Source organism: Leptinotarsa decemlineata, unplaced genomic scaffold (genome assembly GCF_025532065.1).
Source record: "Leptinotarsa decemlineata unplaced genomic scaffold, Ldec_3_MD MMD2_tig00026354_RagTag_RagTag, whole genome shotgun sequence".
Lineage (NCBI taxonomy): Eukaryota > Metazoa > Arthropoda > Insecta > Coleoptera > Chrysomelidae > Leptinotarsa > Leptinotarsa decemlineata.
Window position 1 is genome coordinate 22,937,092 of NW_027412702.1, and position 15,640 is coordinate 22,952,731.

Here is a 15,640-nt window from a genome sequence, read left to right on the forward strand (position 1 = left end):
TGATTAGAAACTGGTTCAACAAAGGAATTTGGCCAGATTGACAGGTAGTCACTAAGCATGGTCCAGTGGTTGAGGAGTATAGGAGTTAGTAGATTTCTCTAGGCTTACAAGATGTTCTAGTATATCGGAGGAGAGACCAAATGAAACAACGTCAATACACCAGTGGGTCGCATTGAGAGCACAAATTAAAAATAAATCTGGCACGAATTCGATAGAGGTATTACTGGGCCAACTGTCGCCATGGTGTTGAAAAACGACGCAAATAATAGGATTTTTGCAACGCCTTGTAACAAGTTTGTCGAGTAGTCAAGAGAATGTTTAAAAAATTCATGAAACTGGGAAGCACCTGTAGATTATCAGCGACTGTATAAAGAAGCGATTAACCACGAGGGAAGTGGACTATTTGCCACTGTTTCACCTGTTTTGTCATCAATATGACGAGATATACCGAACCAAATTAATATTCGAGATGGAGATTACATGCTGAAAAGTAGACTTCTCATCGTAGTGTAAAAGAACAATTCGAAGAATGAAAGGAGAGTGGTAGTATCTAGTGCGAGACAGTTGCAGAGGAGGAAAATCAGTGCAAATACTTCAGAGAGGTTAACAAGTGACAGTAAATGGGTTGAAATGGGTTTTTTCATTATACCGGTATAGCAACCTAAAAAAATTCAAACTAGGAATCAAGAACTGTTACTTTTTAAACAACGATTTCTAGCACAGGGTACACAATACGCAGTAAACTCCTTTTGTTCCAGAATTGGGATCGAACCAGCATTTACGATGTCGATTTGCGATTACGACTGCCTGAAATAGGGGGAGATATAGAAATATAGCGTTTTGAGTAATGTTTCAAGTGGAGTTGGTAAAATTTACAAGTACCTATGACAATTATGAAAGAACCCACACAGTATTTTCAGCGAATCCCCTCTAAACCCCCGACAGCTACTCCGCCACTGAGTAGCTTCTCAAGAAATCTCTTGCTGAATTTTTAGCGAGAGTGCCAGTCAGTCCCTGATCGCGTCTAAAAACGTCTCTCACCGACTGGCTGGCAACGGTTATTTTAAATTGCTTACGGACCACAGTAAAACGTGTTGTTCGGTGCAAACCCCGCGTGAAATTTTACTCGGCCTGTCATGCCGTGGTATCAAGAAGAAGACGAAGAGGATGACCTGAGGTTTTCCCCCGCTTTGCTGGCCAGACGGGCATCCGAGAGCTGGATAGACACGCCGCCTGTGGAGGTTGTGATAAATTTTTTCATCCCCTTCGGATAAGTACGACATATTGTTAGCAACAGATGGAGCCACAACTTTTGCTCATATTGCACTTGTGTGACACCTATTTATGTATCTTATTACAGTTTTTATCTCCATCTGTTATCAGCTTTACGCAGACATGTTGTTCAAAGAGACATTCCATTGGTATTTCTCTCAATGTGACCAACATTTTTCAAAAGAGAAATTCATGAAAATGAATTCGTTCGCCAATTAACTCCTATCTATATCTATACTGAGCGACAAAATTTCCCGATGCCCATACATTAATTTTCCTCTTTGTCACCAAGGAAATTTCAGTCGCTCGAATTGTCAGCAACGATTTATTTTTAGTTCGTTCCGCTATTTATTAGCTGTTTTGGTCTGAATACAATTTCTTGGATATTTTCCATGGCGATCCATGGTTTACAACGAGAAACAAACATTTATCAAATCTCTTATTTCACATTATTGATTATTAATATCCGAAAGACGATGAAGTTTTGTTGACGTTCACTCGCCGTTTTTATATCATCGATAAATTATTTGGCTCCGCTTCAAAAAAAGTATTTTCTGTCGCTTAACCTCGTGAGATTGATACTGAGATAAGTAATAATAGAAATTTTAATAAAGATTTCAATGTAGTGGTATTCTACAATGCAACTGAATTGTGAAGATAAATCAGTACAATGAACTCGATGACGCCTTACTTCAAATGAAGAAATATGAATATTGGCAATTGTCAATTATAACCAAATTAAAACCAAAGAATGTCAACAATCACCAATGACATAAATACAGAGAATCGACCGAATGAATTTCAAATAATCGCTTCATCATAAAATATTCCAAATATCTATTATTGACGGCTTTTCAAAAATAGCATCTTATTTTAAATTCCTCTATAATTCGTAATAGAGTCGTCATCACCACTTCTTTTTTATCACTTGAGAACCGTGTGATTAGTACATTTCTCGAAAATCTCTGGAAAATCCTACAGTTTTATGAGCTTATTGCATTTCTCTTGTTCCCTGAACTGGTTTGCGCATACATGTCTTTCGTTAGATGTATCATATTCTCCCGGATATCATTTGGGTTGTCCATAAATTCCTTGCATCCTTGCCCCTTTTCTGCATTAAGTGTTCGTTCTGGTGTTCCATAAATTCTTGCTTTGATGGACCAGCTCCGTAGCTCTTTTCTCAGACTTTTTCTTTCGTTTCCCCTTGTTCTTTGCAAGTAGTCTCCATGTCTCTTTGACCAATTTCCTTATCTAATCCGATAATAATTTTTTTCGCTACTCCCCCAATTGGTACAGAGTTGTAGTTGATGATCCGTATCTGAAACACATTAGCCTTTTCATTGCTTGTGACTGCTGAGTGTCCTGGCACTCAATCCAGAGGCAACCTAGTACGGTCCATATGTTTTTCATTTTCTCACAGCGTTCCCAGATCAATCTTCATGTCACTCTTGGGTTCATCAATGCACCAAGTGCGTCCTAACTGCCGTAAGAATGAAGATTAGCCCATTCCGTTGAGGTCTCCAATATTCCTTGTGCATTGCAAAGTTGCATAAATTTTTGTCCTGGAGACGAATGAAGCAGCTGGTTGTAATGTAGATTTGTGTCCGCACAGTATATTATAGTTACCGTCTCATATTCGACCGTCTATAAATCAACTGTCAAACATGTCCTTGAAATCATCCACTCTTCACGTTCTATGACTTCAACCGTGAAATACTTATATTTCGGGGTCTTATGGTCCGTGAATTTGTTGAATGTTTCTTTCACATATTCTGAATTCGCCTCCCACATTATAATACAGTGTAGCGGGGAAAGATTGAAAGTATCTTCAATGCTGCTGTTGAGCTGGTCCATTTCACCTACTACTCTCTAACAAGCAAGTATTTGTTCCCAAGTCCAAAAAAACTGCAGTCTTATGGGCTTATTGAGTTTTTCTCCTATATTTTTTATGACACCCGTATCAACAACCTTGTTGGACATAAATTTGGTTGTCCAACAAGAAATCGCGATTATCCTGTAATATTTTTTATAACCTTCACCGATCAATCGCTAGTTGATCTCGATTTGCCAAACTTATGATTAATTAGCCTATGGCCCGGCCTTAGATAAGATGGGTGTTGATTTTGTTTATACACTTCTCCAAGAAATCAATGTACCACTTTAGTGAATCAATTTTATTTGTAGTCAAAGGTGAAATGAAAAATGAAACATCTTCAGAGTTAACCTACATATTATTGGAAAAAAGTTGACAAAAATATACAGAAAAATGTCAATAACGAGTGTTTCCACCTCTACCACGTATAACAGCATCTTCGGCCCATACTTGAAATTATGTGCCTTATTTAATTCTAGTCCAGTCTTCTTCAAACCTGAATCAGTCTCTCTCCCAGTTCCTGCAGGTTGTTTGGTTGGATCCGGTGCTCTCTCAATCGCCTACCAAGGCTATCCCAAGGCTGTCCTTATTCATCTTTCACTGCCTGAACCACTGTGCATGCTGTTTTTGGCGGGTGCTTGGGCTTGGGATGTGTGGGTTGAGCAAACCGGCCATCGGATGCCTGCTTCCACGTAGCTTCGCTAGATACGGAAATGACCGAATCACCTAACTGAATGGCATCCCAACGATGGCTTAATTCTATGGTGTGTGTATCCGTGCCGAGAGAATGAATGACACTGAGCCTATCAGCTGTCTCTAAGGAACATTCGAGATACCGGGCGCCTTGTCACGGTAATGCGGGGCTCTGCCATGATTGACCTTCTTTCCTTAGCACTCGTGGGACTTTTATGGACATAGTAAACCTAAAAATTCTTTCTGGCGCTGAGTCTACAGAGAAGATGGATGTTGAGCTTAGGACTCCAACTGACCTCCCTGACTTTGGACCTGACCTAACCTAACCTACGTGCTGGCCATGCTATGGGGTTAATTTCAACCTCTTCGAGGTAATTTCTGACTATCTGTGCATCATGGAGTCTGGCGTATCTTGCATTAATAAGAAATTTTCGAAAATGATCAAACTGTGTTCCCTTCATTACGCATATAATCAAGTTTTGTTTTTCCAGTAATGTGTTTCCATCTGCATGAAGATGCCATAGTCACAGTGTTACCAAAAAAATCAAATCCAGAAAATTTCAAAGATCTACGTGGAATCGGTATACTACCTACGATGTCCAAAATAATTGAAAAAATAATGGAAAAGCAAATTAAAGCATATCTTGACTATTCTGATTATTGAAATCAGGTGTACCCCAAGGATCTATCCTTGGGCCTGTTCTTGGTTTTGTCCAATTTTAATTTCACAGATTGTCTGTATGGTCCAAATCTCATAGTTTTTTATAAAAAGAAAATACAAAATATACAAAATTCTTGCTTGAGATTGATTTTTGGTATTCGTAAATATGAAAGCATTACCCATATTTTGAAATATATAAACTGGTTGAATATGGATAATCGGATGTTGCTCTACTCTGCAAGCTTATATCATAGTATAATTTAAACTAAAACACCAGAATATCTTTATAATAAAATCAAATTCCGAACTGACGTACATACATTGAACTTGAGGTTTAAAGGGCTTTTAACACCCCCATAGCACAAAACACAACAATATGTAAGTTCCTACAGTTATCAGATCTCAAAAATTTACAATGAAATTCCGAACAGTTTGAAAGAGATGAAGTTAGATAAGTTTAAAGAGAATCTGAAAATAATTTTATTGAAGAAGCAGAACACCCCTCGATAATAATGTTAAGAATGTTTTTTAATTTACTTACTTTTTCGTTATATGGCGCTTTATGAGATTGAGTGGAAGAGCAGCTCAATTGAATAGTCAAATAATATTGTCATATCATTTTTTTAAGTTGAACTCCGCCTATTATGCCAACAATTAGCATTTCAAGATGGAAATAATTATTTATTATGTAAAATGGAAAATGAAGTCGCTATTATTACTATTATTATTATATAAGGGGCGAATGGTACTACGTGCTGCTCCAAGATCTCCATTATGTACCTTCCAGCTGTAACGGACCCATTGTGTATGACCACGAGGTCCGTACGTGCGGTCAAAGAAATACCTCCTCACACCATAATGGAGCACCCACCAAATAATGTGATTTGTGAAAAGTTACATTGAGCATATCGTTCATTGGGACGTCGTAACACACGAAAACGTCTGTCGTTATTGTGTAAACAAAAATAGGACTCATAGGTGAATAACACTCGTTCCCAGTCAGACTCTAACCAATTGACTAGTTCCCTGGCAAAACGTAATCTCTCCCTTCGATGGTCTGCAGTTGACAGAAGACCCCGGGCAGCAATTCTATAGGTGTTATGTTGCATTACCTGAGTCGCTGGCGAACAGTTTCCGTACTGATTTCTATAGTATGCCCGTTTTTAAAATGAATTTGTAGACTTCGATGTGTAACAAACCATTGTCGAAGTGCCAAAATTCTCAAATATCAATCCTCCGTGTGATGGATGTGTGGGACACATTGAATCGACGACCAATTCGTCGGTAACTCCAGCCTTCTTCCAAAAGTATTACTGCTTGGGCACATTTATCACGGGTTTAATTATGTGATTGACGCTCCATAATAAACACAACTGAGAATTCTTTACAAATAAACAGTAACCGAATAAGTACACATATCGCATTCACAAATGGCATATACGAGAGGTTTACCAAATATAAAATTGTAGTAGGAGTTTTTATTAACATCACCAAAATATTTTGAAATTTCGATGTGGTGCGTTAATTCATTGGAGAAGTGTATATTCATGGTCTTAAATCTGATATTTTTTCGTCTCCTCTTTGTCGGCCCAATAATTGGATATTTCTTTGACTAAGCGTCTGTCGACGGACTTCAGTTGCTTTTTTGTGAACATTGTTCAGTTGGCCGGTCGATAACTTATAATTTTTTTGCTTCGACGTTGTGTTTCTTCGAAGTCATTGAATTCTTGGTATTTAAATTTCCTAATTAAAACGAATCTTCCTATTTTCGAAAAAAAAAACTAGAATACGTAGCCTTTGCTAGGTATTACAACAGCCGTAAATTTCTCAATAATCATCATTGAATGGAATGCCAACCACTATGACTACGTGGCTGTTGTAAAACCGCGACCTCTCTGCTTTTCCAGAACATAGTCACCCAGACCTCGTTGCAAAGGAAAAAGTCACTGCCCGACGTCCAGGACTTGCCGAGGAGCACTGGCGCCATGTCGAGAGAGGAGGTGTCCTATTTGGGATCTGCCCGCCGGGAAGAAATGCGAAGGCAACAGGATGAATACGAACGACTCCGTGCCAATCCTCTACTATACCTGATCAGTCCGCAAGTCAAGGTAGGCATTTCGTTGTTTGTGTATACCTGCTAGAATTTGAACATTCTCTGAAAACCTAACCTGTGAATTAGATCAACTTTTAGTTCTTGTTGTGTCGTTTTGGTAACTGCAAACATAAATACGAGTTATTTGTAAGAGATGAAAAGTAACTCTCTCTATTAGAGTTATTTTTATGAAAACTGGACTGTAATTTTCTGTTGGGAGATTTGGAGTTTTAGTAACAGTGTGGAAACTAATCGTTGTGCTGAAGTTCGACTTGTATTTTCTAGATCAATTATCTTATCTCTTTTGGTATCAATGTTAATTATCACAACAAAAATATGTTGAGGGCGGATTTGAACTAACTGCCTCTCGGTCCAATCGGGCACACTACCACTGCCACAATTCGTCGTTTAATTTCATTATCAATATAAAAATTTCTCTGAAAAGTTGGCTTTGATTGAAGAGTAATTTTGTTGGAATATACATTGAATAGAAGTTCAGCTGGATGAAGATTATTTGAGCTTTTACTCCTTTTCTTATACCTGACTACCTTAGAACTGAGAGACGAAAAACTTTTCATTATTAAAAAATAATAACATATTAATTTTTTTTCGACCCAAATTCTTATTCTAAATGTTTTGAAATAGTTTTTATTACAAAGGTAACTCTGCAATAATGAACAAATTTGTCAAAAAAATGTCTTGATGGAACATGTGTGAAAAGCTTCTTCACCAAGTACAAAAAAAATTCAAACAAAGCTGGTAGAAAAATGCGAGAAGATCGCAAAATTAACTCTTCCTCCAAAAAGTATTTCTGAAGAACATTCCAGTTTGGCAAAATTTAGACGAGACGACAAAAATTACTTTGTAATAGTTTTGAATCTATTTCATCAGTTCGGACTTCCATTGTCTAATATAATATAAATTGATTTGAAATCCCTGAAAGAAATTAAGAAGATTAACAGAAAAATAACAATTTTATTGAACAAAAAACTGAAATTACAAAGAAATAACATACAAGCAACAACCAAAAAAAATAAAAAAATTGAAAAGTTAATACAAGCAGGAAATTGAAAATTGAAAAATATTATTAACAAGAAATGAAACTAGAAATTAAAATATTCCAAACCAAGCCAATTATCTCCTGAAGACGATTGTGGATACTAACAATCGAAACGTCGTGACATAACTTATCAAGAATATCTACAAAATAAATGTGATGCTATCATCATATAGTAATATGAATGTTACAAAAGACTCACCAAAGTTAATTTAAAATATAAAAAAGGCATATAAATCCAAACATAAAAAACCGAAACGGCAAATGCAAATGTGATGTTGATAATGTTGTTGCAGCACCACTTATGTGAACCATTTCCAGAAATAGCATGTTGACTTTATTACTTTCAATATATATATATATATATATATATATATATATATATATATATATATATATATATATATATATATATATATATATATTAGCCTTGAACCAGCTCTAAGGATACCAAAATTTGTGGTGCAGGGCCACATCAAGAAATGAGTCAATAAAACTGATAAAGGGTACTGAGAAATTCTTCATGAAGTGACCATTCGAAAAAAGAATCAACTGCTTCAACTCACAGTGTTCATTTAGAAGATGCCTGAAAGAAATAGGGCTGCCCTCAATGCAACACAAGGACAGCGGTAACTGGTCATGAATGTGATGCAAGCTCATGAACAATCCAAATCAGGTCCAAATTGAGCAAATGAAGATCTAGAGGTGATTTTAGATTGGTGTGAAGGTAACTCAGGCATCGGTTTTTTCCAAAAAGATAAATGTTTCTGAACCGGATTTAACTATAAAAGGACAGGCAATTGCACTTTCTGCTTCGATACGTTTGTTGGGAATTAAAATAGACACCAATATGTCTTGGCACAATCATGTCGTTGGAATTGCAAAGGCTGCTTGTCAAAAGATTGGAACACTGTTCCGCACCAGAAAACTATACACCTCAGCAAATTTATTGCTTTATAAAGCTCAAATCAGACCTTCTTCACAGTATTGTTCTCATTCATGTATGGAGCTTCGCCCTCAAACATACCCTGAAGCTACTAGATTCCATCCAAAAAAGAGCCATTCGCTCTTAGATACTATAGATACTTTCACAAGAGGTATCTGTATCTGTAGAGTAGGGAGGGTAAGTGTAAGCTCACGCACTTAGGCCACATATAACCCATTGTACATCTTCCCGAGGAGTTGTCCTCCTAGGTCATCATCCATCCTGTCCTTTCCAGGAAGGTGGACAGGTCGCTCGGAGGCATCTCCTTTATATCGGCAGGTGTAGGCCAAGACTCGCCGAACACACACTCTCTTATTTCCGATAACTCCGGGCACTCGCACAGAACATGCCTGATAGTCTCATCATCCTGTTCACACATCCTGCATAGAGGTGTGTCCACTAGCCCCATATTATGGAGTTGTTTCCTTAGTTGACAGTGGCCAGTCAGAAATCCTACTGTAAGGCGTAGATTTTTCCTGGTCATCGCCAGATATTTCTTCGGCGCCAGCTTCTCAGGGTCGCCCAAGGTGATCCTGGCAAGATTACATCCTTTGAATCCATCCCATCTCTTTAAGGATTGAGCATGGGTGTAACATTTGACTAGTTCCGCAATTGTCGAAGTCATCAGGCCGTGGGTGCCACTGGGTCCTAAAATTCTAAGTCCAGCCGCTTCCTTGGCTAAAGAGTTAGCAATGCGATTACCTTTACTCCTGTCGTGCCCTTTAACCCACCTCAGGATAATGTTATTATCTACCGAGGCTTTGGCTGAATGTTGGTGGCACTCTAGTACTAGCCCTGAGGTAACACGCTGTCTGTTCAAAGCTAATAGTGCTTGTCTGCTATCAGTGCAGATTGTTATGTTTTTGCCAGAAAGTCCTTTCTTGGTTATTTCGTTTGTGGCGACTGAGATACCCGCCGTCTGTATAAATCCGTATTGCATTTGTATCACCTGACTCTGTGTTCTGCTTAATTTGTATTTTGTAGGGTTTATCAAACACAAACATGGGTTCAATTGCATCACTTGTTATCTGCAGCAGAGGTTGCGCAGTAAGCGCTTCCCGCCATAGGTCCAGCCTCAATTGATCCATTCATACTTCAAAGTTTACACCAGCCGTACGCAATCGTACCATGGCCATTAACGCGACCTCCTTAACGTACAGATCCAGATGAGTCAGACCTGTGATTAATTCCACGGTTGGTGTTGTTCTCATGGCTCCTGTGATGTTTAAACAAGCCAGTCGCAGTATTTGATATAATTTTTGGATGGCCGTTGCTTGTAGAACTTTCAGTCCCAATGCAATGGCTCCATACGTTAACATAGGTTTTATTATTGCAGTGCAGATCCAGGTGACCAAACGGGGTGAAAGACCCCATGCTCGTCCTCCGACATTGCTCATAAGCCACGTATACTCTTTTTGCTCTACTCTGTAGATGAGAGTTCCATGTTAGCTTCTTGTCGAGGATACTACCAAGGTATTTCACCTCTTCAGAGAAGTTTAGTTTGCTTTTGAAGATTTCGGGAGGTTTTAAGCCCGTTAAACTTATTTTCCTGGTGAAAAGGATCATCTCAGTCTTTTTGGGATTGATCGACAGTGAGTGTTCCTTACACCACGTTTCTATTAATTTGAGCCCATCCTGCGCTCTATCGCACAGTGTGTTTACAAATTTGCCGGTCTGCAAGATAACTATGTCATCTGCGTATGCAATTGTGTAGAATCCATTTTTGTTAAGATGATTAATTAGGGTATCCAGAACTATGTTCCAGAGAAAGGGTGATAAAACCCCTCTCTGTGAACATTCCCTCATGACCAGTCCTTTCACTATGATGTCTTCTACATTAATACTTATTGCTCTACTAGAGAGCATCTGGAGTTTCCATTCTCCTACTACCAGGGGTACATTCCTGGAGTGTAGTTGCTGGGTAATTGTTGGAAAGGTTCACGAGAGGTGTTCAAGCACATTTGATTCCACCAAGAGTGGTACATATCAGAAATTTACGACGGACTGTTCAATTCATTATATCTCGAAGTTCACTGAACTCTTTCATTTGGAGAATTGCGTATATGTGTAGTAAACTTCCTGGAAAAGTTTTCCCCAATGAAATTCATCTCCGGCAATTCAAATTCAACGTGAATCGCTTTTTCACACAGGCACCGCTCTTAGAGCACCTTAAGAATTTTCCTGTAGGGCTTGTATTGAAAGACCTTGTACAAATCAGTACAGGAAAAAATATTTCTCTAGTTAGATTCGGAAGTACACTTGTATAGATTTCCTATAAAATTTTTTTGGCTGTGGAAGATCATGTTATTCAAAAATTATTTCACAAAACTTCACTTCTTTCATATAATTACGGATTATGTTTAATAACAATGATAGTTTGTGTTGAAGGTTTTGAGTACGTCAGTAATTTGAGTTTCAAGAATTCTAAGAAATACTAATGTTGGTAGACATAACATATCAGCAATTTTCCTCAGTGGCGCTATTTATAAAATACATTAATGACTACTGTCATCAATTTCTTTTACATGACCATTGTTTGGGATTTTCCAGATGGGTTGTTTGCGAAATAGCTAAATCTGTATAAGTGACTGTTTATAGTTCATCAGATACAATATTATAATTGACTCTGAAATTAATTTTTTCATTCAAATCTCGTAGTTTTTTGCAGTTACCAAACATTTTCAGAATTATTCTTCAAAATCTAATGCCCTTCTCAAGGCAAATATTCTATCGACACAACACATTTCAAATAATCATTATTCTTAAGTGATGCCTCGCACTGTTTTTGAGTTCGACTTTACCTAGGTTTTATCCGAGACTAGTAGTGTGCGAAAAAAACTATTGGTATCGTGAATAAGGTCAGTACACAAGAGGATTGCTGTTGGATGTACTCGTAATTGCATAATTGTTCAATAACTCTAAAAGCTTTGCTATTCGATATAGGAACATGTCATTCCTGAATATTTTTATCTGGGTTACTTACCATTAGCCCGTTTATTTTGAAATGTCGACAAAGTCCTACGATTGGAACAAAATTAGAAAAAATGCTAGTACAGGACGCTTTCTACTTGATTGATTACTTATGTTTGTAACAGGTGCCAAGTAAGACATATTGAAGTTGCGTACCAGAGAAAAATATTTGTAATCCTTTGAAATACCGATGTTTTCCAAGAATATGTACTGAACACAGAAATGTGGGGTAAATGTTTCAAGATTTCATTTCGAAGTATTTATTTTCTTTCATTTTGTCACTTAACACTATATATTGAAGAAGAAAGTGGTACAAATCATGAAATTATGAAACAACAACAAAAATTAATTGGCGTTCCGGGGCGACTTCATTGATTCCAGTGGTGCATTTGCTTTTTCAGCTGCAGGAAAACCCGGAAAAACCTGCAGCACCACACCATCTGAAGATCTTGATCTGCCAATGTCCTCTCTTTCATAAAACGAAATGTAGGGTGTCTTCAGAGGCTCCAATAAATACAAGACATCGCTAGAACACTTGGTGATACGACTATCGTCAAACTTATACCAGTCCGTTTCGTCTTTGAGCAAGACGTAATAATGAAATAGTCAGTTAGTTTGGCGATGTTTGGCAATACAGTTGATCATCATTCGTTAAAAGTTCCATTTTCAGATGATTTAACAATAAGCTTTGCACGGACTGGTTATCAAATATATAAGGAAACGCTAGTTGAAGTTCCAGAAAATTACATACTTTTTTGCTACCTCTTGAACATTCACTACAAAGTAAACAAGTGAGGATTTTTCCAGCAGACAGTACGGAATCATTCAATCCAGAGCGGTCAGGAATATTGATTCTGCTATTGGTTTGTCCACGAAGAGTATTCAACAAGAACCCCAAGAATTCGAAACAATCGAATTCTTGGGGTTGTCCTACCGAGTATCTAGCGGACTTCAATGACTACAGGAAATCGGTTGGAGGGAAAGATGATACATTCTTACGAAACTGCAGCTGCATGAACAGGTGTTTGAGTTTGGTGGTAGAAAACATTATCGTTCTCCTTCATCATTAAAACCACGTTCTTGAAATTCTTCGTCATGGGCAACACTTGTAAAATGCTATTCATGTAGCATTTTCTAAATTATCCAATCCAACTATTAGAACAACTGACAACCGGGTTTTCCGTCAACCGGTTTAAACCCCCTTATGTGAGCTGAAAATTAATCGTGTCTTACTTTTCAAATAAAAAACACAATATTTTTTAAGTATTTTAAAGAGTTGAGATGCAGAAAAAGACATAATCATTGCAGGTTTTGCGGCGTCAAGATCCTGCGCCTGAAACAAAAAAAGATAAGGCAACATTGTGAAATCGAAAATAATAAATCCAACTATTTCTTCTAGACAAATAGTTTGTAAAAAAATAACTTCTTGTATTATTGAGTAGATAGTCAGTACTTATGACACTGCTGTCCTCAATTTGTACAGAGTGGACCAAATTGGACACTTTTAAAAAACTTATTTTTTCAAATGAGATATCGATAGTTATTGATGAAAACTATTTTTAATGGGACACCCTGTATATTCCTTCATATTTCAATAGAGCTGAAAATGACCTTTCCAAAAATGTAGCACAGTTGATGCTTTGCTAGAGTTACCTTTGAAATACAGAGGTTTTAGGTTTTTTTATGTAGACTTTGAAACGCATACTTTGATCAAGTAGGCGGCTTTGGACGATGCGGCGATAAAACAGAATACAAATTTTTACTGGTAGGTGTAAAATTTTGATTTCGGCAGACGCTCTTCAGTTAGTCGTTTTTGTTCAATTTTCAAACACATTCGCAATGAAGTATGAGAATTATGAAGAATAGGATATGATAGTCTGTTTAATACAAACTGAGGAAAATGAAAAAGCAGCAAGCAATTTGTATCACGAGGGGTATCCAGAGAGAAGACAATCGTTTAGAGAAATTTTCGCAAGATTGCGACACAACCTAACTGATGGTGGTCAATTTGAAAAAAAAAATTGATTTCGGCAGTTGAAGAAACGCTCTTCAATTAGTGGTTTTTGTTCAATTTTCAAAAACTTTCGCAATGAAGTATGAGAATCATGAAGAATAGGATATGATAGTCTGTTTAATACAAACTGAGGAAAATGAAAAAGTAGCAAGCAATTTGTATCACGAGGGGTATCCAGACAGAAGACAATAGTTTAAAGAAATTTTCGCAAGTTTGCGACACAACCTAATTGATGGTGGTCAATTTGAAAAGAAGAGGCCAAAATTATATGAATCAAATAGGGATAAGTAGTTGAAAGAAAGAAACAGTCGTTTTAGGAGCTGTTGATAATATTCTCAAAACGTCAACGCAAAATTTAAAAATATCAACAGGCCTACCAAGATTTGACGTTAGAAGGATTTTGAAATAAAAACACAAATTCAAGCCATACAGGACCATCATATTTCATCAACTCAGACCAGGAGATTTTGAACGCCGCAGGGCTTTTTGTCAGTAGTTTCTGGAAAGTGTCAACCAAGTGCGTGATTTTTCATTAAATTGCATTTGGACATGAATAACGCCTGCGTTGGCCAAGCCCGAAGGCCTTTCAACTGGCATCTTCCCTCTCTCTAGCGCCACCACTGCCAGGAAAACCCCTACCACTCCGAACTCTTCCCTCACCTCCTGTGAACGACGCTTAAAAACGTCGTGCACACGAGGAGACGAAATTAGCGGACTAGAAGACCCATTTTTTCATTATCCCATATAGTTCCAAATACATGAATTACTGATAATTACAATAAGAAACACATTATAAAAATATTATTCTAACACAATTCCTAATGTCCATAATCCAAAAAAAAAAACAACAAATTTCGACGGCGTTTCCTACATATACCAACTTACTGCCCTTCCCGGACTGGTTCTGTCACCAACACCTCTCAGTGACGACTCAATGTCAACTTGGTCTACCACCAGCAGTAAACCAGCAGATTACCTTTCATTCATCTGTCTCATCCTTCACTACGTTCTCTGCCCATTCATCAACAAACCTTATCCATTCATTCCGTTTCCCATTCATATCCCTCAATGTCATTTCTCCATGCGTACGCTCCATGTTCTCTTTCCACTTCCGCCATCCAGTCCTATATCCGTCCATGCATCTCTCAATCACGTGCTCTGCCGTTTCAGGCTTTCCATAGCCACAGCGGCACGCCATCTCAGGACCTAGGTTAAATCTAGTCAGAGGTATCCCGGAAAATTGACATGCCCCGTAAGCAGTTGAACAGCCTTCCACGACAGAACCAACGATTCATATCCAACTGTTCTACAGAAACTGTAGAACAGCCATCCAGTCATACCACTCTCCCACTCTCGTTTCCATTCTCCTGCATTTGGACAGACGAAGCTTATGGGAGCAGTACCGGCATTTTCAACCGCTACAATTATTATACTTGGGCACAACAAAATCTACATTCTATTGTGGATTAGAGAAGATTTGGATTTAGTTTGTGGGCGAGTGTTTTCAGGGGTAGAGTTGTCAGCCCGTTCATTCATAATGGCGCTCCTACATCTCAGAGGTATTTAGAAATTTTAAGGCAAATTGAACCCCTTGTTGAAGAATTGCCACTAAAACCTAAAAGCTCTGTATTTTAACAATGTCTCTAGCTAAAGTGTTAAAGCAAATTAAACCCCTTGTTGATGAATTGCCACCAAAACCTAAAAGCTCTGTATTTCTGCAATGACTCTAGCTAAAGTGTTAAAGCAAATTGAACCCCTTGTTGATGAATTGCCACCAAAACCTAAAAGCTCTGTATTTCAACAATGACTCTAGCTAAAGTGTCAAGGCAAATTGAACTCCTTGTTGATGAATTGCCACTAAAACCTAAATGCTCTGTATTTCAACAATGACTCTAGCTAAAATGTTAAAGCAAATTGAACCCCTTGTTGATGAATTGCCACCAAAACCTAAAAGCTCTGTATTTCAACAATGACTCTAGCTAAAGTGTTAAGGCAAATTGAACCCCTTGTTGATGAATTGCCA

The 15,640-nt window shown here is 37.8% G+C and overlaps 1 protein-coding gene across 1 annotated transcript in view; it reads left to right on the forward strand.

Annotated features, from left to right (window-relative positions):
- Positions 1-1,022: 1,022 nt before the first annotated feature.
- LOC111515776 (uncharacterized) overlaps positions 1,023-15,640 on the forward strand; it is a 29,642-nt gene continuing 15,024 nt past the window's right edge. The window contains exons 1-2 of the mRNA XM_074184337.1: positions 1,023-1,241; positions 6,407-6,607. Of these exons, the coding sequence (XP_074040438.1) occupies positions 1,137-1,241; positions 6,407-6,607 (306 nt within the window). The 5' untranslated portion in view covers positions 1,023-1,136. The remainder of the gene's footprint in view (positions 1,242-6,406; positions 6,608-15,640) is intronic.